This window comes from Saccopteryx leptura, chromosome 3, assembly GCF_036850995.1.
Source record: "Saccopteryx leptura isolate mSacLep1 chromosome 3, mSacLep1_pri_phased_curated, whole genome shotgun sequence".
In the NCBI taxonomy this organism is placed as follows: domain Eukaryota; kingdom Metazoa; phylum Chordata; class Mammalia; order Chiroptera; family Emballonuridae; genus Saccopteryx; species Saccopteryx leptura.
The window spans coordinates 213,978,145-214,000,561 of NC_089505.1; the positions used below are offsets into that span (position 1 = coordinate 213,978,145).

At 38.1% G+C, this 22,417-nt stretch overlaps 1 protein-coding gene and 1 non-coding gene across 8 annotated transcripts in view; both read left to right on the plus strand.

Moving 5' to 3' along the window:
- The window catches only part of IL1R1 (interleukin 1 receptor type 1), a 135,724-nt gene that overhangs the window by 107,922 nt on the left and 5,385 nt on the right, over positions 1-22,417 (plus strand). For all 7 annotated transcript variants that reach the window (XM_066377493.1, XM_066377497.1, XM_066377492.1 and 4 more), the window contains 2 exons: positions 19,028-19,139; positions 20,447-20,598. In XM_066377493.1, the coding sequence (XP_066233590.1) occupies positions 19,028-19,139; positions 20,447-20,598 (264 nt within the window). The remainder of the gene's footprint in view (positions 1-19,027; positions 19,140-20,446; positions 20,599-22,417) is intronic.
- Positions 19,901-20,016, plus strand: LOC136401854 (U5 spliceosomal RNA). Its single transcript, XR_010750781.1, has one exon. It is a non-coding gene; the product is annotated as a U5 spliceosomal RNA (small nuclear RNA).

The following is a 22,417-nucleotide window of genomic DNA, read 5'->3' on the forward strand; positions in this document are numbered from 1 at the left end:
TCTCATCTCTTTCCCTTCCTATCTTTCTGTCCCTATTTATGCCTCTCTCTGTCACAAAAAAAGAAAAAGACATTCTTTGATATAAACTAACAAATATATGAAAACTTAAAATTAAACATAGGCTAATAGAGTCTAGAGCAGTACTTCCTAATCTTTTCTTTTCATGATATTTTTTAGAACCTAAAAAGGCATTTTTCACTCTAGTTCTCTTCCCTATCTCAAATTTTTAATACCACAGATATAGTATCTACCTGTTGATGTACGATGGTACTTTGAGGGACCACAAACCATTGTAACAGCTTATTTTCTTGCCCCTTTAAAACAATAAAACAGTCAAAGTATTATGTGCCCAAGATAAAATGTACATGGATATTTTCTTGATTTGGTGCTAGAGAGATATTTTAGAAAATAATAGTGAAAACAGATGAACAGTTATAAATTTTACCAAAGAAAGGAAAAATATCTGTACCAAGGAATTTCTATAAACAAAAAAATGAAATGAAAGCAACTAACTCTGAAGGATTTTTCGAATAGTTTTTATGTATGACGAAAAGTTAGTGTCTTTGATGAATAAAGAACTGCAAATCATGTTTTATATAAAAATGCAGTTAAATAACAGTAGGGATAGCAAGCAATTCTTAAAGGGAAATGAATACTAATCTTATGAAAAACATGTTAATTTACTGTTAACTCAAGAAATGCAGGTGCAAATTTAAACAGATTATTTTTCCTCTGAATTGGCAATGACTAATCTGGGGGTTTGGAGGATAAGTGGTCCTTGCCCATGCTGCTAGGCACAGCGTGAAATGTACAATTTCATTTGGGAGAGGGGGATTGGCCTTTAAAATGTGTAACTCAAATGGATTAAAGTCTTAAGTTTTAGACTTGGAGCCATAAAATCCTAGAAGAAAACAAGCAATAAAATCTTGGACATTTCTTGTAGCAATATTTTTTTCTAATATATCACCTTGGGCAAAGAAGACAAAAGAAAAAATAAACATTTGGGATTATATCAAACTAAAAAGTTTTTGCACAGCAAAGGAAACCATTAACAAAATGAAAAGACAAATCATCCACTGAATGGGAGAACATAGTCACTGATACATATGAAAAGGGCTTAATTTCCAAAATTTATTAGGAACTTACAAAGCTCAACACCAAAATAAATAAATAAATAAATAAATAAATAAATAACCCAACTACAGCAACAACAATAAAAAAATCCAATTAAGAAATAGGCAAAAGAACTGAATAGACATTTCTCCAAACAGAAGGGAGATGACCAATAGACATATAAAAAGATACTCAATGTCAGTAATTATCTGAGAAATGCAAATTAGAACCACAATGAGATATCACCTCATACCTATACCTAACAAAATGGCTATCATTAATAAATCCTTAAACAACAAGTGTTGGGGAGAGTGTGGAGAAAAGGGAACCCTTGTGCACTGCTGGTGGTAATGCAGATTCGTGCAGCAACTGTGGCAAGGAGTATGGAGTTACTTTAAAAAATTAAAAATGAAGCCTGACCAGGCAGTGGCACAGTGGATAGAGCATCAGACTGGTATGAGGAGGACCCAGATTTGAGACCCCGAGGTCGCTAGCTTGAGCGTGGGCTCATCTGGTTTGAGCAAGGCTCACCAGCTTGAGCCCAAGGTCTCTGGCTCGAGCAAGGGGTTACTTGGTCTGCTGTAGCCCCCTGGTCAAGGCATATATGAGAAATCAATCAATGAACAACTAAGGAGCTGCAACAAAGAATTGATGTTTCTCATCTCTCCCTTCCTGTCTATCTCTATCTGTCCCTCTCTCTGACTCTCTCTGTCTCTGTCACAAAAAAAATTAAAAATGGCAATGCCTTATGACCCAGTAATTCCACTTCTGGGAATATATCCAAAGAAACCCAAAATACTAATTCTGAAGAATATATGCACCCTTGAGGCAAGACAAGATGGCCACGGAGTAGGCAGACGTTCCAAGTCCCACATTCCAGAACCAAAGTGGATTACAACTTAATTTTGAGACCAACTTTGGACTAAACTAAGAGGATTCCACAACCAAAGAACACCAAAGAACCCACACTGAGACTGGTAGGAAAGGAGGAGATGTGGAAAGGGGTTTCCTGCTCCCAGGAGCGAGCAGTGGCCCTGAGTGACTCTCGTGGTGGGGAGGATTGCCTGGCAAGTTGTGGATCCTCAGCCCCAGAACTGGAGTCCCAGCCTAGAGCGCTGGAGCCTGGAAGGGGCAAATATACTGTATTTGGCTGAGAAAGGAGCCTAGATACTGTTTGAGAGAAGGAGACAGAACTCTTGGACCCAGGCTCCATATTAAAGGGACCGTACAAAGAGCCTCGCTCACAGTCACCTGCCCAGGGCTCCAGGAGTGGGGAGAGCTTGGAGGACTGGAGTTGCCAGGGGAGAGAGTGGTCTCAGAGGCCCAGGGGGAGACATTTTTAGGGATGGACACCACAACTCCTGGGCTAAAAAATGCCCCAAATCTAATGTGAACATTTTTCCTTGGAGCAGTAACACCAGCAAAGGGAAGAAATTACCCCACATACCGGAGGTTCTCCTGCTCCAGTCAGAACAAGGAGGCTCTTAGAAGCAGGTAGCACATTAGGGACACAGGTACTGAGTGCTGGGGTCTGAGCTACACTGCCCCTCCATGCTGCTGAGTGCTCACTGGAGACGGGTGGGCAGGTGGCAGTGGTGTGCAGCTGCAGGAGCCAAGGCGGTCCAAGCGAGCATGCGTGGGCCTGCCCATGAAAGCAGAAGCTGCGGAGGCAGCTGCAGAGGTTGGAGTAAGCACGCTAGCCTGCCTGGGATGAGAGCCCAGGCAACTACAGAGGCAGTCTGAGCATGCACGAATGGGCCCATCTGCAGAGTTGGGAGCCACAGTGGCTGCTGTGAAGGTCAAGTGAGTGCGCAACACCCACGGCTGAGCCTGGGTGACTGAAGAGGTGGTCCAAGCAGGCGCATGCGGGCCACCCACAAAGACAAGAGCAGAGCTGGGTGTCTTGGCGGCTGCTGCGGAGGTCCAAGCTTGTGTGCAATCCCGCCTGCCCTTGGAAGCAGAGGGGACCTGGATGACAGCAGAGATGGTTTAAGCATCTGTGTGCATGTCTGCCTGCAGAGGAAGAAACTGCACAGCTGCTGCGGAAGTCCAAGCTTATGCAATCATGCCTGAGGTGTGGGTCTGCCTCTGGCAGTGGCTGAGGCTGGGGTGACAGCAGAAGCAGTCTAAACAGGTGTAGGGGGAAGCGCGGTGGGCTGCTGCAGAGTTCCAGGCTTGCACGCAATCCAGCCCACAGCGTGAGCCCACTCTTCATGGTGGCTGGGGACCCAGAAACCTAGGGGGTGGTTTGAGTGGGCATGCATGGGCACACCAGGAAGAGCAGAAGCTGTGGTGGCTGCGGAGGCAAGCTGGCACTGGCAGTGCCCGAGCCCAAAAATCAAAGGTGGCAATAGCAGAGGTAGGGGGGCCGGCAGGCAGACCACACATCAGGAGTACAGAGGCTATACCCACTAGATCCCTGAGACCACAACCTTCTGAGTGCTGAAAAAAAAGAAAAAAACAAATTAAAATTAAATTAAAAGTCTGGATAGAAAGACATCTGAGGCTAAGGGGTAAGCCACATCCAATACCAGACCTAATCACTGAATTATAGTACTGAGCCCAACAAGTAGCCAGCAATAAGAGGAAGCAGAAAGTGGATCTCAAGGGAACTTGAACTTTTAAAGGAACTTCCCCCAGGCCAAGAGTAGATAAAAGCTAGCCTAGGAGTGCAGTGATATTTACAATGGCACCTGGGCCCAGCAGAGGCAGCCACAAGATCTGGATCACCTATAGCTCCAAAAAGGTTGATAAGAGCCAGTCACAGGCTCCCACTGATCTGCACCAGTCTCCTGCCAGGGAGGTCCAGGCAGGCACATCCAGTGGCCAGATATGGAAAGCATCAGTTCAGGACCTAACAACTCTTGTTAGAATGGTAGCTTAAGGAATCACTCTGCACATCTGACCCAGCTAAGACACAGGAAATGCTGATACAAATAGCAAAAGGAATAGTGATAACAGATAAGTAGTTCACAGCATATTACAAACAACAGCTGATACCAGCCCAAGAAGACCTACAAACAACACAACTGAAAATTGGAGGCAGACAATACCAACACTAGACTCAGCTAGCTATACAAAAACACACCAAAAGAAAAAGTGTATACACAGACAAAATGGGAAGACAAAGAAATGCAATCCAAATGAATCAACAAGAGAAATCCCCCCAAAAAGAACTGAGTGATCTGGAAATAACCAAATTACCAGATGCAGAGTTTAAAATAATGATTGTTAGAATGCTCAAAGATCTTAGAGCAACAATGGATGGACATAATGAACACCTAAAGAGATAACAGCATTAAAAAGGACATTGAAATCATAAAAAAGAACCAGACAGAAATGACAAACACAATATCAGAAATGAAGACTACACTAGAAGGAATTAAAAGAAGGCTGGATGAAGCAGAGGATTGAATCAGCATCTTAGAGGACAAAATAAGCGAAAGCACGAAAACAAAACAGGAAAAAGAAAAAAGGATCAAAAAGTCTGAGGAAACTCTAAGAGAGCTCTGTGACAACATGAAGAGAAACAATATCCATGTAATAGGGGTACCAGAAGGAGAAGAGAAAGAACAAGGGATAGAGAACCTGATTGAAGAAATTATAGCTGAAAATTTTCCTAAATTTATTGAGGAAAGAGTCACACAGGTTCAAGAGCAGAGAAAAAAGAACCCCCCGAAAAGAATCCCATTAATAAAGAACCCAAAGAGACCCACACCAAGACTCATCATAATCAAAATGCCAAAGCTAAGAAATAAAGAAAGAATACTAAAAGCTGCAAGAGAAAAACAGTCAATCACCTACAAAGGAATCCCCATAAGGATAACATCCAACTTTTCAACAGAAACACTTGAAGCCAGAAAGGAATAGCAAGAAATATTCAAAGTAATGCAGAACAAGAGCCTACAACCAAGACTTTCTTTATCCAGCAAGGCTATTGCTTAAGATTGAAGGAGAAATAAAAAGCTTCCCAGACAAAAAAAAATAAAGAACTAAAGGGATTCATCACAACCAAACCAATGCTGCAAAAAAATGTTAAGGGGCCTATTGTAGACAGAACATAGCTGGAAAAAAAAAATCTAGTAAAGGAGGAATGTAGATTTAAAGAAAATAAACAACTATATATCAATAATAACCTTAAATGTAAATGGATTAAATACTCCAATAAAAGACATATGGTAGCTGAATGGATAAGAAAACAGGACCTGTACATATGCTGTCTATAAGAGACCCACCTCAAAACAAAAGATACATATAGACTGAAAGTAAAAAGATGGAAAAAATATTTAATGCAAATGGAAATGAAGAAAAAAAATGCTGGGGTAGCAATACTTATATATGATAAAATAAACTTTAAAACAGACTATAGCAAGGGATAAAGAAGGTCACTACATAATGATAAAGGGAACAATCCAACAGGAAGAGATAAATATTATAAATATTTATGCACCTAATATAGGAGCACCTAAATATATAAAGCAGACTTTGATGGATATAAAGGGTGAGATCAACAGCAATACTATAATAGAAGGGGATTTCAATACCCCACTAACATCACTGGATAGATCCTCAAGAAAGAAAATGAACAAAGCAACAGCAGAATTACAGGACACACTAGGTCAACTGGATTTAATAGATATCTTCAGAACGTTTCACCATAAAGCAGCAGAATATACATTCTTTTCAAGTGCTCATGGTACATTCTCTAAGATAGACCACATATTAGGGCATAAAATGAGTCCCAACAAATTTAAGGAAATTGAAGTCATATCAAGCATCTTCTCTGACCACAATGGCATGAAACTGGAAATCAAGTACAATAGAAAAACTGAAAAACTTTCAAACACCTGGAAAATAAACAGCATGTTATTAAATAACGAATGGCTCAACAATGAAATCAAGGAAGAAATTAAAAATTTTCTTGGGACCAGAGGAAACAGAACAGAGGAAAAGGGAATGATAGGATGGGATGAACCTGAAGGGAAGGGGGAGGGCGCTATGGGGAGGAGGGCAAGGGAGATGTTGAGGAGAATACGGGAGAGGGAGGATGCATTTGGGGCAACACTAGAATCTATGTAAACTCAATAAATTAAAATCAATAAAAAAATTTTCATGAAAAAAATGAAAATGAGCATACAACGACTCAAAATCTATTGGACAGAGCAGAAGCAGTCCTGACAGGGAAGTTCATAGCATTACAGGGATAATTTAAGAAGCTAGAAAAAGCTTAAATAAACAACTTAACCTTGCAACTAAAAGAACTAGAATAAGGCCTGACCTGTGGTGGCGCAGTGGATAAAGCATCGACCTGGAAATGCTGAGGTTGCCGGTTTGAAACCCTGGGCTTGCCTGGTCAAGGCATATATGGGAGTTGATGCTTCCAGCTCCTCCCCCCTTTCTCACTCTCTGTCTCTCTCCTCTCTCTCTGTCTCTCCCTCTCCTCTCTAAAATAAAAAAAAAGAACTAGAATAAGAACAGCAATTAAACCCCCGAGGAAGTAGAAGGAAGGACATAATAAAGATCAGAGTGGAAATTGATGACATAGAGACTAAAAAACAATACAGAGAATCAATGAAACCAAGAGCTGATTCTTTGAAATGGTAAACAAGATCAATGAAACCTTAGCCAGACTCAACAAGAGAAAAAGAGAGAGGACTCAAAAAATAAAATTAGAAATTAGAGTGGAGATGTAACAACTGACACAGCAGAAATACAGATAATTGTAAGAAAATACTATGAAGAAATGCATGCCAAAAAATTAGACAAGCTAGGTGAAATGAACAAAGTTTTTGAAACATATAATCTTTCAAACAGCAATCTAGAAGAATCAGAAATCTTAAATAGACCGATTACAACAAATGAGATTAAAATGGTTATAAAATACTCCCAACAAACAAAAGCCCTGGGACAGATGGCTTCACAGGTGAATTTTGCCAAATATTCAAAGAAGAACTAACTCCTATCCTTCTTAAGCTATTTCAAAAATTTCAAAGGAAGGAAAACTTCCAAGCTCCTTTTATAAGGTGAGCATAAATCTGATTCCAAAACTAGGCAAAGATAACACAAAGAAAGAAAACTATAGACCAATATCCCTGATGAACTTAGATGCTAAAATTCTCAATAAAATATTAGCAAACCAGATCCAGCAATACATGAAAAAAATCATACATCATGATCAAGTGGGATTTATTCTGGGGAGACAAGGCTGTACAACATTTGAAAACCAATCAATGTGATTCATCACATAAACAAATGGAAGGATAAGAACCACATGATAATATAAATAGATGCAGAAAAAGCATTTGATAAAATCCAGCACCCATTTTTGATCAAAACTCTCAGCTTGGAGATGACGTCAGAGTAATGGCGTGGTAGGAAGCGATACCGATAAATCTCCCCCAAAACTCAACAAGATCTTCAACCAGAAACAGAAAAACCTATCCTTGGAGCCTCCAGATGTTTCGCAATACACCTGAAGGTATGGTCGAGCAAAAAATTGGCTAAATATATAATCAAACCCCGAAGGAAATAGGGAGTAAGAAATGCTCTGCCTTCCTCACTAACCTAAACAGGGTGGCTTTCACTGGGAACTGAGAATATAGAAACTGAGGTGGGTAAAGGGTAAAGGGGGTGAATAGATCCAGGCCGCGGCACAAACGGCCGAACCAGGCTGTGGCACAGAGATCCAAGCCGAGGAAAAACTGTTCCTGTGGCAACCCAGTCAATACAAGCTAACACTCGCACCAAACCCAGACAAAGAAACACAAGCGGAGCAGCCATTTTCCCCGATCTCCTGGTCAGTGTGCGCAGATAGTGGGCGAGAGATTCCTTCCAAAGACCTGAGAGTGTGTGCCCGTGTTGTCCCACAGAGAGGCAGAGTCAGAGGCCTTTGTGTGGGCCAAAAGCAGAATCTCCGGGCCGCCCCAGCGCCCTGGGAAAGCCGCGCATGGAGAGGGAGCGAGAACTAATTCCAACACTGGAACTTTTCCGTGTGGGAGGGGGATTCACTCAGAGGGTGAGGTGGCAGACCTGATATCCTGGTCGGTGCGCACACAGAGTGAGCAAGAGATTTCTCCCAGCACCTCAGGAGTGGGTGCCCGTGTTACCCCACAGAGGGGCTGAGTCAGAGGCCTCTGTGTGGGCCGAAAGCGGAATCTCCGGGCCGCCCCAGCGCCCTGGGAAAGCCACGCACGGGGACGGAGTAAGAGCCAATTCCAACACAGGAACTTTTCTGTGTGGGAGGGAGATTCACTCAGAGGGTGAGGCGGCTGGCCTGATATACTGGTCTGCGTGCGCAGATAATGAGCGAGAGATTCCTCCGAGTGCCTCGGCAGTGCCCGCCCGTGTTATCCCACAGAGGGGCAGAGTCAGGGTCCTTTGTGTGGGCCAAAAAGCGGAATCTCAGGCCGCCCCAGTGCCTTGAAAAAGCCGCACCCGGGGACAGAGCAAGAGCCAATTCCAATGCTGGAACTTTTCCGTGTGGGTGGGGGTTTCATTCAGAGTGTGAGACTGCTGGCCTGATATCCTGATCTGTGCACGCAGATAGTGGGCAAGAGATTCCTCCAAGTGCCTCGCGGTGCACGCCCGTGTTATCCCACAGAGTGGCAGAGCCAGAGGTCTTTGAGTGGGTGGAAGCCTTGCCTGATTATGCTAGCAGCTCTGACTGACTGAGCCTTACCCAGAGCCCTGTGCTGAGTGGGAATAGAGTGGGGAGTTGCCAGCTCTTTGAGCCTCTTACTATCCAGGCAGAGGCAGCAGCAACCCCATAGCTGGATTATCAGGCTACTAATTGAGGAAGGAAAGACTAGGAGAAAGGCTCCAGGAACACGGACTCTCTCACTGGCAGAGCCTATAAATACTAATGAGCCTTGACTGCCAACGAGACTGAAGCACAATACACGACATCGCCACAGAGACTTATCAACTGCAAACCTCTACCTGAGCGTGCCAAAGGGGCAGAACCCGAGGCACAGAGTCACCGACCAGGAAGAGGGAGAGAAAAGAAAAAGCAAGAAGATAACCTCTCAAAATCAAGAAATATACGCAGACTTTATAGCCTATCCCATTTTATTATATTTGTTCATTTGTTTCTCTTATCTTCATTCTTGATATTTTTTATTCCTCCTCCAATTTGGTCATTTAACTCTCTGCCGGTCTTACTCTTTTCTCTCCTTGAACTACACTACCCATAAGTGTTACATCTCCCATTATCTTTTCTTTCCTCTTCCTTTCTCTCTATGAGGGTTGCACTCCAAAACACTTAACTCTCTCTCTCTCTCTCCTCTTTTTTCTTTTTTCTTCTTTTAGTGGTTCCCTCTTTTTTCTCTCTCTCTTTCTTTTCTCCCTCTATATTAGTTTCTTCCTTTCTCCATTACGTCTCCTCTCATTCAAACCTCAATAACGAACAATATCTTATCTGGGACTCAAACTTATGTTTGTGGCATTTTGGGGGGTTTTTACTTCACCTTTTTAACACACTAGCAGTGCTCCCATCCCTGGCTCTCCATTTTATCTAGTTCTTGTTCCACTAAATACAACAGTAATTTTTAATTTGACCCCCCATTTTCCTCTTTCCCTCTATTCCTCTCATCATAACTCTTAGTCAACCAACACCTAAAAGAAAATCATTTTATTATTGACCCAATATTCTTTCTTATTTGCTTTTTGTGGGTTCATATGCCCTTTTTTTTCTTTTTGCCCCTTTATTACTTCTCCCCAATTCAGGCCCTCCATTCCAGGCATTGTTTGTTCTATTTAGTACAATATAATTCACAGTTCACCACAAGATTTTCTCAAGAAAGAGGGGAGAGGAGAGGAGAGAAAAAAAGGAGGGGGGGGATAATTTCCTTTTTGTTTTTATTTTAATTTTATTTTTCTCTATTTCATTATTAACTTTTTTTAAAAAAATAACACTTCAATTTTTTATTTTTTTAACTTTTTATTCTTTATTTAATCACATTAATGCTATCAACAAAACCACCCTCAGTTGCCATTAAGAAAGAGAAAATCAAATATCATGGATACAAAAGAAAGAGAGGTAACACAGCTAGATGAGAAAAAAATCTATGGAGAAAAAATTTAATATATTGAAACCTTGGAGGTAAATGACAGAGAATTTAAGATAGAAATCCTAAAAATCCTCCAAGATATACAAGAAAACACAGAAAGGCAATTTAGGGAGCTCAGAAAACAACTCAATGAACACAAAGAATATATTTCCAAGGAAATTGAAACTATAAAAACAAATCAAACAGAGATGAAAAACTCAATTCACGAGCTGAAAAATGAGGTAACAAGCTTAGCTAATAGAATAGGCCAGATAGAAGAGAGGATTAGTGAAATAGAAGACAAGCAACTTGAGGCACAACAGAGAGAAGAAGAAAGAGACTCAAAAATTTAAAAAAATGAGACAGCCCTACAAGAATTATCTGACTCCATCAAAAAGAATAACATAAGAATAATAGGTATATCAGAGGGAGAAGAGAGAGAAAATGGAATGGAGAACATACTCAAACAAATAATAGATGAGAACTTCCCAAGCCTGTAGAAAGAACTAAAGCCTCAAATTCAAGAAGCAAAGAGATCTCAGAGTTTTCTTAACCCCAACAAACCTACTCCAAGGCATATCATAATGAAATTGGCACAAACCAACGGCAAAGAATAAATTCTCAAGGCAGCCAGGGAAAAGAAGAATACAATATATAAAGGAAGGCCCAATAGATTATCATCAGATTTCTCAGCAGAAACTCTACAAGCTAGAAGAGAGTGGACCCCAATATTTAAAGTCCTGAAAGAGAGGAACTTTCAGCCACGAATACTATACCCATCAAAGCTATCCTTTAAATATGAAGGAGAAATAAAAACATTCACAGATACAGAAAAGATGAGGGAATTTATCATCAAAAAACGCCCACTCCAGGAATTACTAAAGGGGGTTCTCCAATCAGATACAAAGAACAAAAAAAAAACAACAAAGCCACAAGTAAAAGTTCCAAGAAGAACACAATAAAACCAAATTTAAACTGTGACAACAACAAAAAGAAAGGGGGGAAGAGGATGGAGATTAACAGTAGCAAAGGACGATGGAGTGCAAAAGTACTCACAAATAGTGTGCTACAATGAACAGGGTAGGAACCCTTTTCATTACTTAAAGGTAACCACCATTGAAAAAACCACCACAGAAGCACATGAGATAAAAAAGATAGCAACAGAGGAAAGATGTATGGAATACAACCAAATAAAAACAAAAGAAGGAAAAACGAAAGAGAAGGATCCAACAAGACACAAAACTAACAGAAAGCAATATATAAAATGGCAATAGGGAACTCACAAGTGTCAATAATTATGCTAAATGTAAACGGATTAAACTCACCAATAAAAAGGCACAGAGTAGCAGAATGGATTAAAAAAGAAAATCCAACTGTATGCTGCCTACAGGAAACTCATCTAAGTAACAAGGATAAAATCAAACTCAAAGTGAAAGGCTGGAAAACAATACTGCAAGAAAATAACATCCAAAAAAAAGCAGGTGTAGCAATACTCATATCTGGTAATGCTGACTACAAGACAGCAAAAGAACTCAGAGACAAAAATGGCCATTTCATAATGGCTAAGGGGACACTGAATCAAGAAGACATAACAATTCTTAATATATATGCACCAAACCAAGGAGCACCAAAATATATAAGACAGCTACTTATTGACCTTAAAACAAAAACTGACAAAAATACAATCATACTTGGAGACCTCAATACACCGCTGACGGCTCTAGATTGGTCATCCAGAGAATCAACACAGACATAGTGGCCTTAAACAAAACACTAGAGCACCTGGATATGATAGACATCCACAGGACATTTCATCCCAAAGTGACTGAGTATACATTTTTCTCCAGTGTACATGGATCATTCTCAAGAATTGACCATATGTTGGGCAACAAAAACAACATCAGCAAATTCAGAAAAATCGAAGTTGTACCAAGCATATTTTCTGATCATAAAGCCTTGAAACTAGAATTCAACTGCAAAAAAGAGGAAAAAAATCCCACAAAAATGTGGAAACTAAACAACATACTTTTAAAAAATGAATGGGTCAAAGAAGAAATAAGTGCAGAGATAAAAAGATATATAAAGACTAATGAAAATGACAATACGACATATCAGAATCTATGGGATGCAGCAAAAGCAGTGATAAGAGGGAAGTTCATATCACTTCAGGCATATATGAACAAACAAGAGAGCGCCCAAGTGAACCCCTTAACTTCACACCTTAAGGAACTAGAAAAAAAAGAACAAAGACAACCCAAAACCAGCCGACGAAAGGAGATAATAAAAATCAGAGCAGAAATAAATGAAATAGAGAACAGAAAAACTATAGGAAAAATTAATAGAACAAGGAGCTGGTTCTTTGAAAAGATCAACAAAATTGACAAACCCTTGGCAACACTTACCAAGGAAAAAAGAGAAAGAACTCATATAAACAAAATCCAAAATGAAAGAGGAGAAATCACCACAGACACCGTAGATATACAAAGAATTATTGTAGAATACTATGAAAAACTTTATGCCACTAAATTCAACAACCTAGAAGAAATGGATAAATTCCTAGAACAATAAAACCTTCCTAGACTGAGTCAAGAAGAAGCAGAAAGCCTAAACAAGCCTATCAGTAGAGAAGAAATAGAAAAAACCATTAAAAACCTCCCCAAAAATAAAAGTCCAGGCCCTGATGGCTATACAAGCAAATTTTATCAAACATTCAATGAAGACTTGGTTCCTATTCTACTGAAAGTCTTCCAAAAAATTGAAGAAGCAATACTTCCAAACACATTTTATGAGGCCAACATAACCCTCATACCAAAACCAGGCAAGGACTGCACAAAAAAAGAAAACTACAGACCAATATCTCTAATGAATACAGATGCTAAAATACTAAACAAAATACTAGCAAATCGAATACAACAACATATTGAAAAGATAATACATCATGATCAAGTGGGATTCATCCCAGAATCTCAAGGATGGTTCAACATACGTAAAACGGTTAACGTAATACACCATATCAACAAAACAAAGAACAAAAACCACATGATCTTACCAATAGACGCAGAAAAGGCTTTTGATAAAATACAACACAATTTTATGTTTAAGACTCTCAACAAAATGGGTATAGAAGGAAAATATCTTAACATAATAGAGGCCATAAATGATAAACCATCAGCTAACATCATATTAAATGGCACTAAACTGAAGGCTTTCCCCCTTAAATCAGGAACAAGACAGGGTTGTCCACTCTCTCCACTCTTATTTAATGTGGTACTAGAGGTTCTAGCCAGAGTGATCAGACAAGACAAAGAAATAAAAGGCATCCATATCAGAAAGGAAGAAGTAAAGGTATCACTTTTTGCAGATGATATGATCCTATACATCAAAAATCCCAAAGAATCCACAAAAAGACTACTAGAAACAATAAGCCAATACAGTAAGGTTGCAGGATACCTAATTAACATACAGAAGTCAATAGCCTTTCTATATGCCAACAATGAAACATTTGAGAACGAACTCAAAAGAACAATCCCCTTCACGATTGCAACAACAACAACAAAATACTTAGGAATAAACATAACAAAGAATGTAAAGGACTTATATAATGAAAACTATAAACCATTGTTAAGGGAAATCGAAAAAGATATAATGAGATGGAAGAATATACCTTGTTCTTGGCTAGGAAGAATAAATATAATCAAGATGGCTATATTACCCAAAGCAATATACAAATTTAATGCAATTCCCATCAAACTTCCAATGACGTTTTTTAAAGAAATAGAGCAAAAAATCATCAGATTTATATGGAACTATAAAAAACCCCGAATAGCCAAAGCAATCCTAAAGAAAAAGAATGAAGCTGGGGGCATTTCAATACCTGACTTCAAACTCTATTATAGGGCCACGACAATCAAAACAGCATGGTATTGGCAGAAAAATAGACACTCAGACCAATGGAACAGAATAGAAAGTCCAGAAATAAAACCACATATATATAGTCAAATAATTTTTGATAAAGGGGCCAATAACACACAATGGAGAAAAGAAAGTCTCTTCAATAAATGGTGCTGGGAAAACTGGAAAGCCACATGCAAAAGAATGAAACTGGACTACAGTCTCTCCCCCTGTACAAAAATTAACTCAAAATGGATCAAAGATCTAAACATAAGACCTGAAACAATTAAGTACATAGAAGAAGACATAGGTACTCAACTCAGGGACCTGGGTTTTAAAGAGCATTTTATGAATTTGACTCCAATGGCAAGAGAAGTGAAGGCAAAAATTAATGAATGGGACTACATCAGACTAAGAAGTTTTTGCTCAGCCAGAGAAACTGATAACAAAATAAACAGAAAGCCAACTAAATGGGAAATGATTTTTTCAAACAACAGCTCAGATAAGGGCCTAATATCCAAAATATACAAAGAACTCATAAAACTCAACAACAAACAAACAAACAATCCAATAAAAAAATGGGAAGAGGATATGAATAGACACTTCTCCCAGGAAGAAATACAAATGGCCAACAGATATATGAAAAGATGCTCATCTTCTTTAGCTATTAGAGAAATGCAAATCAAAACGGCAATGAGATACCACCTCACACCTGTTCGATTAGCTGTTATTAGCAAGTCAGGTAATAGCAAATGTTGGAGAGGCTGTGGAGAAAAAGGAACCCTCATACGCTGTTGGTGGGAATGTAAAGTAGTACAACCATTATGGAAGAAAGTATGGTGGTTCCTCAAAAAACTGAAAATAGAACTACCTTATGACCCAGCAATCCCTCTACTGGGTATATATCCCAAAAACTCAGAAACATTGATACGTAAAGACACATGCAGCCCCATGTTCATTGCAGCATTGTTCACAGTGGCCAGGACATGGAAACAACCAAAAAGCCCATCAATAGATGACTGGATAAAGAAGATGTGGCACATATACACTATGGAATACTACTCAGCCATAAGAAATGATGACATCGGTACATTTACAGCAAAATGGTGGGATCTTGATAACATGATGCGAAGCGAAATAAGTAAATCAGAAAAAAACAGGAACTGTATTATTCCATACGTAGGTGGGACATAATAGTGAAACTAAGAGACATTGATAAGAGTGTGGTGGTTATGGGGGGGAGGGGGGAATGGGAGAGGGATAGGGGGTGGGGAGGGGCACAAAGAAAACAAGATAGAAGGTGACAGAGGACAATCTGACATTGGGTGGTGGGTATGCAACATAATTGAATGACAAGATAACCTGGACTTGTTATCTTTGAATATATGTATCCTGATTTACTGATGTCACCCCATTAAAAAAATAAAATTATTTAAAAAAAATAATAATAATAAAAAATCAAATGCTTAAAAAAAAAAAAGAGAGACATTGATAAGAGTGTGGTGGTTACGGGGGGAGGGGGGAGAGGGAGAGGGAAAGGGGGAGGGGGAGGGGCACAAAGAAAACTAGATAGAAGGTGACAGAGGACAATCTGACTTTGGGTGATGGGTATGCAACATAAGTGAACCACAAGATAACCTGGACTTGTTATCTTTGAATATATGTATCCTGATTTATTGATGTCACCCCATTAAAAATACAATTATTAAAAAAAAGTCTCAGCAAAGTGGGAATATTGTGAACATACCTTAACATGATAAGATCCACCTATGACAGACCCACAGCCAACATTATACTCAATGGGCAAAAATTAAAAGCAATCCCCTTAAGATCAGGAACAATACAAGGGTGCCCCCTTTCACCAGTCTTATTCAACATAGTTCTGGAAGTACTAGCCACAGCAATCAGACAAGAAGAAGAAATAAAAGGCATCCAAATTGGAAAATATGAAGTAAAACTACCATTATTTGCTGATGATAAGATACTGCATATAGAAAACCCTAAAGTTGCAGTTTAAAAACTACCAGACCTGATAAATGAATTCAGCAAGGTGGAAGGATATAAAATTAATACTCAGAAATCAGAGGCATTTTTATACATCAACAATGATCTGTTAAAATAGAGATTAAGAAAACAATCCCCTTGACTATTGCAAGAAAAAAAATAAAGTACCTAGGAGTAAATTTAACCAAAGAGATTAATGTTTTTGCTCGGAAAATTATAAAACATTGATAAAAGAAATCAAGGAAGATACAAACATGTGGAAGCATAGACTGTGTTCATGGATAGGAAGAATAAACATCATTAAAATGTCCATATTACTTAAAGCAATGTATAAATTCAATTCCTATTAAAATACCAATGACATACTTCAAAGATATGGATCACATATTTCATATGGAAGCAAAAAAGAACATGAATAACCTCAGGAGTATGAAAAAGTAGAATATAGTGGGTGGTATCACACTGCCTGATATCAAGTTATACGACAAGACCATTGTACTCAAAACAGCTTGGTACTGGCATAAGAACAACCATAAAGATCAATGGAACAGAACAGAGAACCCAGAAATAAACCCGGAATGTTATGGGCAGTCAATATTTGAGAAAGGTGGTAATAGCATACAATGAAGTAAAGACAGTCTCTTTAACAAATGGTGTTGGGATAATTGGACTGCTACCTGCAAAAAAATGAAACTAAACCACCAACGTACACCATTCACAAAAATAAACTCAAAATGGAATAAAGACTTAAATGAAGTCCTGAAACCATAAGCATCCTAGAGGAAAACATAGGCAATAAGCTCTCCAACATCACTTGCAGCAATACATTTGCTGATTTATCTCCATGCGCAAGGGAAATAAAGGACAGGATGAACAAATGGGACTATGTCAAACTAAAAGTGTTTGCACAGCTAAAGACAATATGAGCAAAATAAAAAGGCAAACCACACAATGGTAGAACATAGTCAACAATATGTCTGATAAGGGTTTAATAACCAAAATTTATAAAGAACTTGTAAAACTGAATACGAGGAAGATAAACAATCCAGTCAAAAAATGGGCAAAATGAATGAATAAACACTTCTCTAAAGAGGATCTACAGATAGCCAAAAGATGAAAAAATGTTCAACATCACTAATCATTAAAGAAATGCAAATTAAAACCACAATGAGATATCACCTCACACCAGTCAGAGTGACGCTCATTAACAAAACAACACATAATAAGTGCTGATGAAGATGTGGAGAAAAGGAAACCCTCCTGCACTGCTGGTGGGAATGCAGATTGGTGCAGCCTCTGTGGAAAACAGTATGAAGATTTCTCAAAAAATTAAAAATGGAACTGCCTTTTGACTCAGCCATTAATTACGCTTTTAGGAATATATTCTAAGAACACCAAATCACTGATTCAAAAGAAGAAATGCACCCTCATGTTTATGGCAGCGTTGTTTCAGCCCAAGTGTCCATCAATAGACTAGCAGATTAAAAAGCAGTGGTACATATACACAATGCAATACTATGTGGCCATGAAAAAGAAGGAAATCTTACCTTTTGCAACAACATGGATGGACCTGGAAACTATTATGTTAAGTAAAATAAGCCAGGCAGAGAAAGAAAAATACCATATGACCTCACTCATTTGAGGAATCTGATGATCAATGTGATCTGAGGAATGGAACAGAGACAGAGGTGGGATCAAAGGTCCAAAGGAAAAGCAGACAGAGGGAAAGGTGAAGATAGGATGGGATGAGAGCAGAAAAGCAAAACCGGGAGGAGGGCATTGTGCGGAGAAGGGCAAGGGGGATGTGGTGGGAAACACGGGGGAGGGAGAAGTATTCGGGAGGGGGAATACTTGAATCTATGTACACCCAATGAATTAAAATAAAATAAAATTAAATTAAAAAGGAATATATGCACCCTCATATTTCTGCAGCGGTATTTACAATAGCCAAGACTTGGAAGCAGCCCGAGTGCCATCAGTAGATGAGTAGATAAAAAAAGCTGTGGTACATATAAACAATGGAATACTACTCAGTTGTAAAATAGTAGGAAATATTACGTTTTGTGACAACATTGATGGACCTGGAGAGCATTATGCTAAGCCAGTCAGAGAAAGACAAGTACCCAATGATTTCACTTATATGTAGAATCTAATGAAGAAAATAAACTACCAAACAAAATAAAAATAGAGTGATAGATAACAGACAACAGACTGATAGCTGTCAGAGGAGAGGTGCATTGGGGGCTTGCTGAAAAAGATAAAGCGATTAAGTAAAGAAAAAAATAAAGCTCATAGACACAGGCAACAGTCATGATTACAGAGGGAAAGGGGTGGGGAGGTAGAAGAGTGTAAAGGGGGAAAAGTAGTGATTAAAGGACACGACTTGGAGTGGTGTACAGATATACTATGGAATAATACACCTGACACCTATGTAATTTTATTAACCAGTGTCACTCCAATAGATTAAAAAAATTAATAAAATGTGTATCTCTTTTAACTGAATTCTGTTTCTGGTTTTTTTTACTCTAAGTAGTGCCTCAGGGTATGTACAATATTGATGTATAAGAATGTTTATTGAAATAGTAATCACTATAATGAAAAATTAGAAACACTGTGTTTAGCAATAAGAAAGTAATTAATCATATTATATCTGTATTGTGGAATACTAAGCAGCCATGAAAGAGCCAATTTGGGAAGCTAATCATGTGAGCCAACATTCCCAATGCAACAATAATTACAAATAGTAGATAAGAACACTTCATTTAAAAAATTGCATATGTGCATAGAGAAGATAAGGAATGAGAAAAATAATGTTACTAATAGTAATTATCTCTAGGTGGAAGTTTTAAAGGTGACTTTTCTTTGTGCTTTCTTAGAATTTACAATTTTTATTCAATAGCCATTTGTTACTATAAATGGATAGATCACATAAAGTCAATTAATGTTATGATTAAAAATACATTACTTTGCAGGATCCCAGCTACAGCTGATATGTAATGTCACTGGCCATTCCAGTGACTATGTCTACTGGAAGTGGAATGGGTCACTAATTGATGATCCGGTGCTGGCACAAGACTCTACACAGTAAGTGTGCTAAGAGCCAACCATGGACTAAAGAAGTGGTGGTGTTAAATTGCACATCATACTTTATACAACCTTGATAGTTTAGAAGTTAGTTGACAGTTGAGAGGTTCTTAACCCTTTGCTGTCCATATTGAGTTTTCCTAAGCTAAACAGGATTTACAAGATCTTGTATGTTTAAGATAAAAATATGTGTCATTGTGGTTTAAGAGAAGGCTTTCTCTCTTATTTATTTATTTATTATTTTGACAGAGACAGAGAGAAGGATAGATAGGGACAGACAGACAGGAAGGGAGAGAGATGAGAAGTATCAATTCTTCGTTGTGGCACCTGATTGCTTTCTCACTTAGTTGTTCACTGATTGCCTTGACTGGGGAGGGGGGAGGGTTATAGCAGACCGAGTGACCCCTTGCTCAAGCCAGCAACCTTGGGCTCAAGCCAGGGACCTTGGGCTTCAGGTCAGTGACCTTTGGGCTTCAAGCCAGCAACCTTTGGGCTCAAACCATCAACCATGAGGTCACATCTATGAGCCCGCACTCAAGCCTGTGACCTCGAACTTTCAAACCTGGGTCCTTCGCGTCCCAGTCTGACACTCTATCCACTGAGCCACTGCCTGGTCAGGCGAGAAGGCTTTCTTTTAAATTAGTTATATATATTGCAACATTCCTATGAAGCAATTTTCCTGAATAACTCTTCATGTTATTTTCCTTTTTTTAAGTAGTCTAAAAAAGATTCATTAAATAAAGTCAAGAATCATGCATTTCATGTTCTGTTTTCTCTTCAGATTGTATAAATTTTTCGCCTTTTACTAAAGATTTCCGTGGAGAGGAACGACTCTGAGTTTTAACCCAATATTTTGAGGCTTTGTCTTGGCAAGGCTAAAAAAAAAAAAAAAAAAAAAAAAGAATCATGCATTCCACAGCTAAAGTCTCCAGTGATTCCCTATAATCTCTCTAGGAATAAACTCCTGACATCTTATCATTAATTCGAATTCTTTGTCATCTGCCCCATTCTACTTTTGTTCTGTATCTTCTTCTCTGTGCCCAATGGAGACCGGAATGCATATGTTCATATTTCTCTTCTTGAAGGCTGGTGATTTTAATTCAATTTCTCTACTACTGAGTCTTACTGACAGTGGACATAGGGCTATAACATCTCAAATCAGTATTGCTAACAGCCTGATTATTATACCTGTGCTTAGGGCTGGTGATTTATGCAACAAATAAAGAGATAAACCATGCACATATGTTTTATTTGTTGCTGATACAGTTTACTTAAACAGCTTAATTTACTCTCTTTCTTTTGAACAGAATGGAAAATCTTTCATCCAAAAGAAGGAATACAATCATCGTAATGCTTAATATTTCAGAAGTGAAAAGTAAATTTTATCTTTATCCATTTATCTGTGTAGCCAAGAATGCATATAGTATAAATGCAGCATATATCCGATTAATATACCCAGGTAAACAACAAAACTAGTTATTGAAATGTAATTTTGTTTTAACATGGTAAGATTCTGTGACCTTGAGGTTTATGATTCTATTTCCTCTGTCCAGAATGTTCTTGGATTCCTGGTAACTTGAAGAACTTCTTTCCTTTTTTTTTTTTTTTTTTTAATTTCTCAGCTGAACTATTTCTTTTGCTAGGGATCTTGTCTCTGCCAAAACAAATGAGGTTAAGGCCTCTGTTATGTACTTCCATAGCACCATATGACCCTGTCATAGTATTGATTATATTTAGTTTACTTGACTGTAAATTCTGTGATGGTGTACATCATTTATCTTACTAATTATTTTGTTTCCAGAACTAGTAGCAACCTAAGTATGTGCCTAGTGAATATTTTTAGGTTAATGATGGATGCACAGGAGAAGTCTAAATGTTCACTTTCCAGAGAGGATGTCAGAAGTTACTGATTTTCATGAGTTGTAAAATCTTAAGACACAGTATTGAGAGTATTGATGAAATATTTTAAGATAATTTGTAGTTAAATTAAAATAGGGTATTTATGAATGTGTACTTGGGAGAAAATCTAAACAGACAATCTATTAGAATTGTAAATGAATTTAGTAAGATCACTTATTTTATATGTAGTGGTTATATATATATATATATATATATATATATATATATATATATATATATATATATATTAACACCAACAACAAACCAATAGAAATTAAATTGAAAAGGTAACATTTATAGTAGCAGCAAAAATTATCAGACATAGGATTAAATTTATCAAGAGCTGTTTAAGACCTCTGTAATACAAACTAAAAAAATATATTATTGAGATAAATTGAAGAAGACCCAAATCGATGGAGGGATATACAATGTTCGTAGACCAAAAGACTCAATATTATAAAGATTTTGTCATGGCTGGATCATTCATTTGGTTAGAGCATCATCCCGAAAAAACAGAGGTTTCCAGTTTGATCCTCTGTCAGGGCACGTATAGGAACAGATCGATGTTCCTATCTTTCTCTCTCTTCCTTCCTCTCTCTCTAAAAATCAATGAAATAAATATTTAAAAAAAGAAAAAAAATTAGTTGTCCCCAAGTGAACCCACTCAAAATATCAGCACTGTTTGTGTAAGTATATATAAGTGTGAGTGTATTGTTGTGAGCAGGCTTATTCTAAAGGTCTTATGGAAATGTGAAGGGCCAAAATAGTCAATATAGCCATGAATAAAAACAAGTCTAGTAGACTTATACTATAGATATCATGATCTTGTATGAAGTTATAGTTATGAAGACTGTAAGCATAAACTATCAATTGATCCAATTGACAATTGTTCTGGAAAATAATATATCTTGATTTCTACTTCATACCCAAATCAATTGCAGGTGGATCAAAGACCAAAATTGGAAAAGTAAAATAAGAGAGCTTAAAAGCTTATTCTCTTTTGCTAGATGCCTCCACAGCACCTGTCATTTAGAACTCATTTTCTTCTTTTTTCTTTTTCTCTACCTTCCTCCTTCTTACCACCCCTTTACTCTACTCTTCTGCCCCTCTTCTATAATTAATCATAGGATGAATAATTAGCAAATGAAGCCTGGAAGACATGGAAGTGTAAGACATTCTGTGTAGCATCTCAACCCTTCTTTTCTTTCCCCCAGCCTACACTTTTTACCACCTAACTCTTCTACCTCTAGGAACTTTTGTTGGCTTTTGAGTGACTTTGACCAGTTTTATTATGGAGTGCCCTATCCTATAAGCTTTGTAATTTTTCTATGAGATTGTATATTATACTACTCAGTTAGAAATTTAATACAATGCACCTT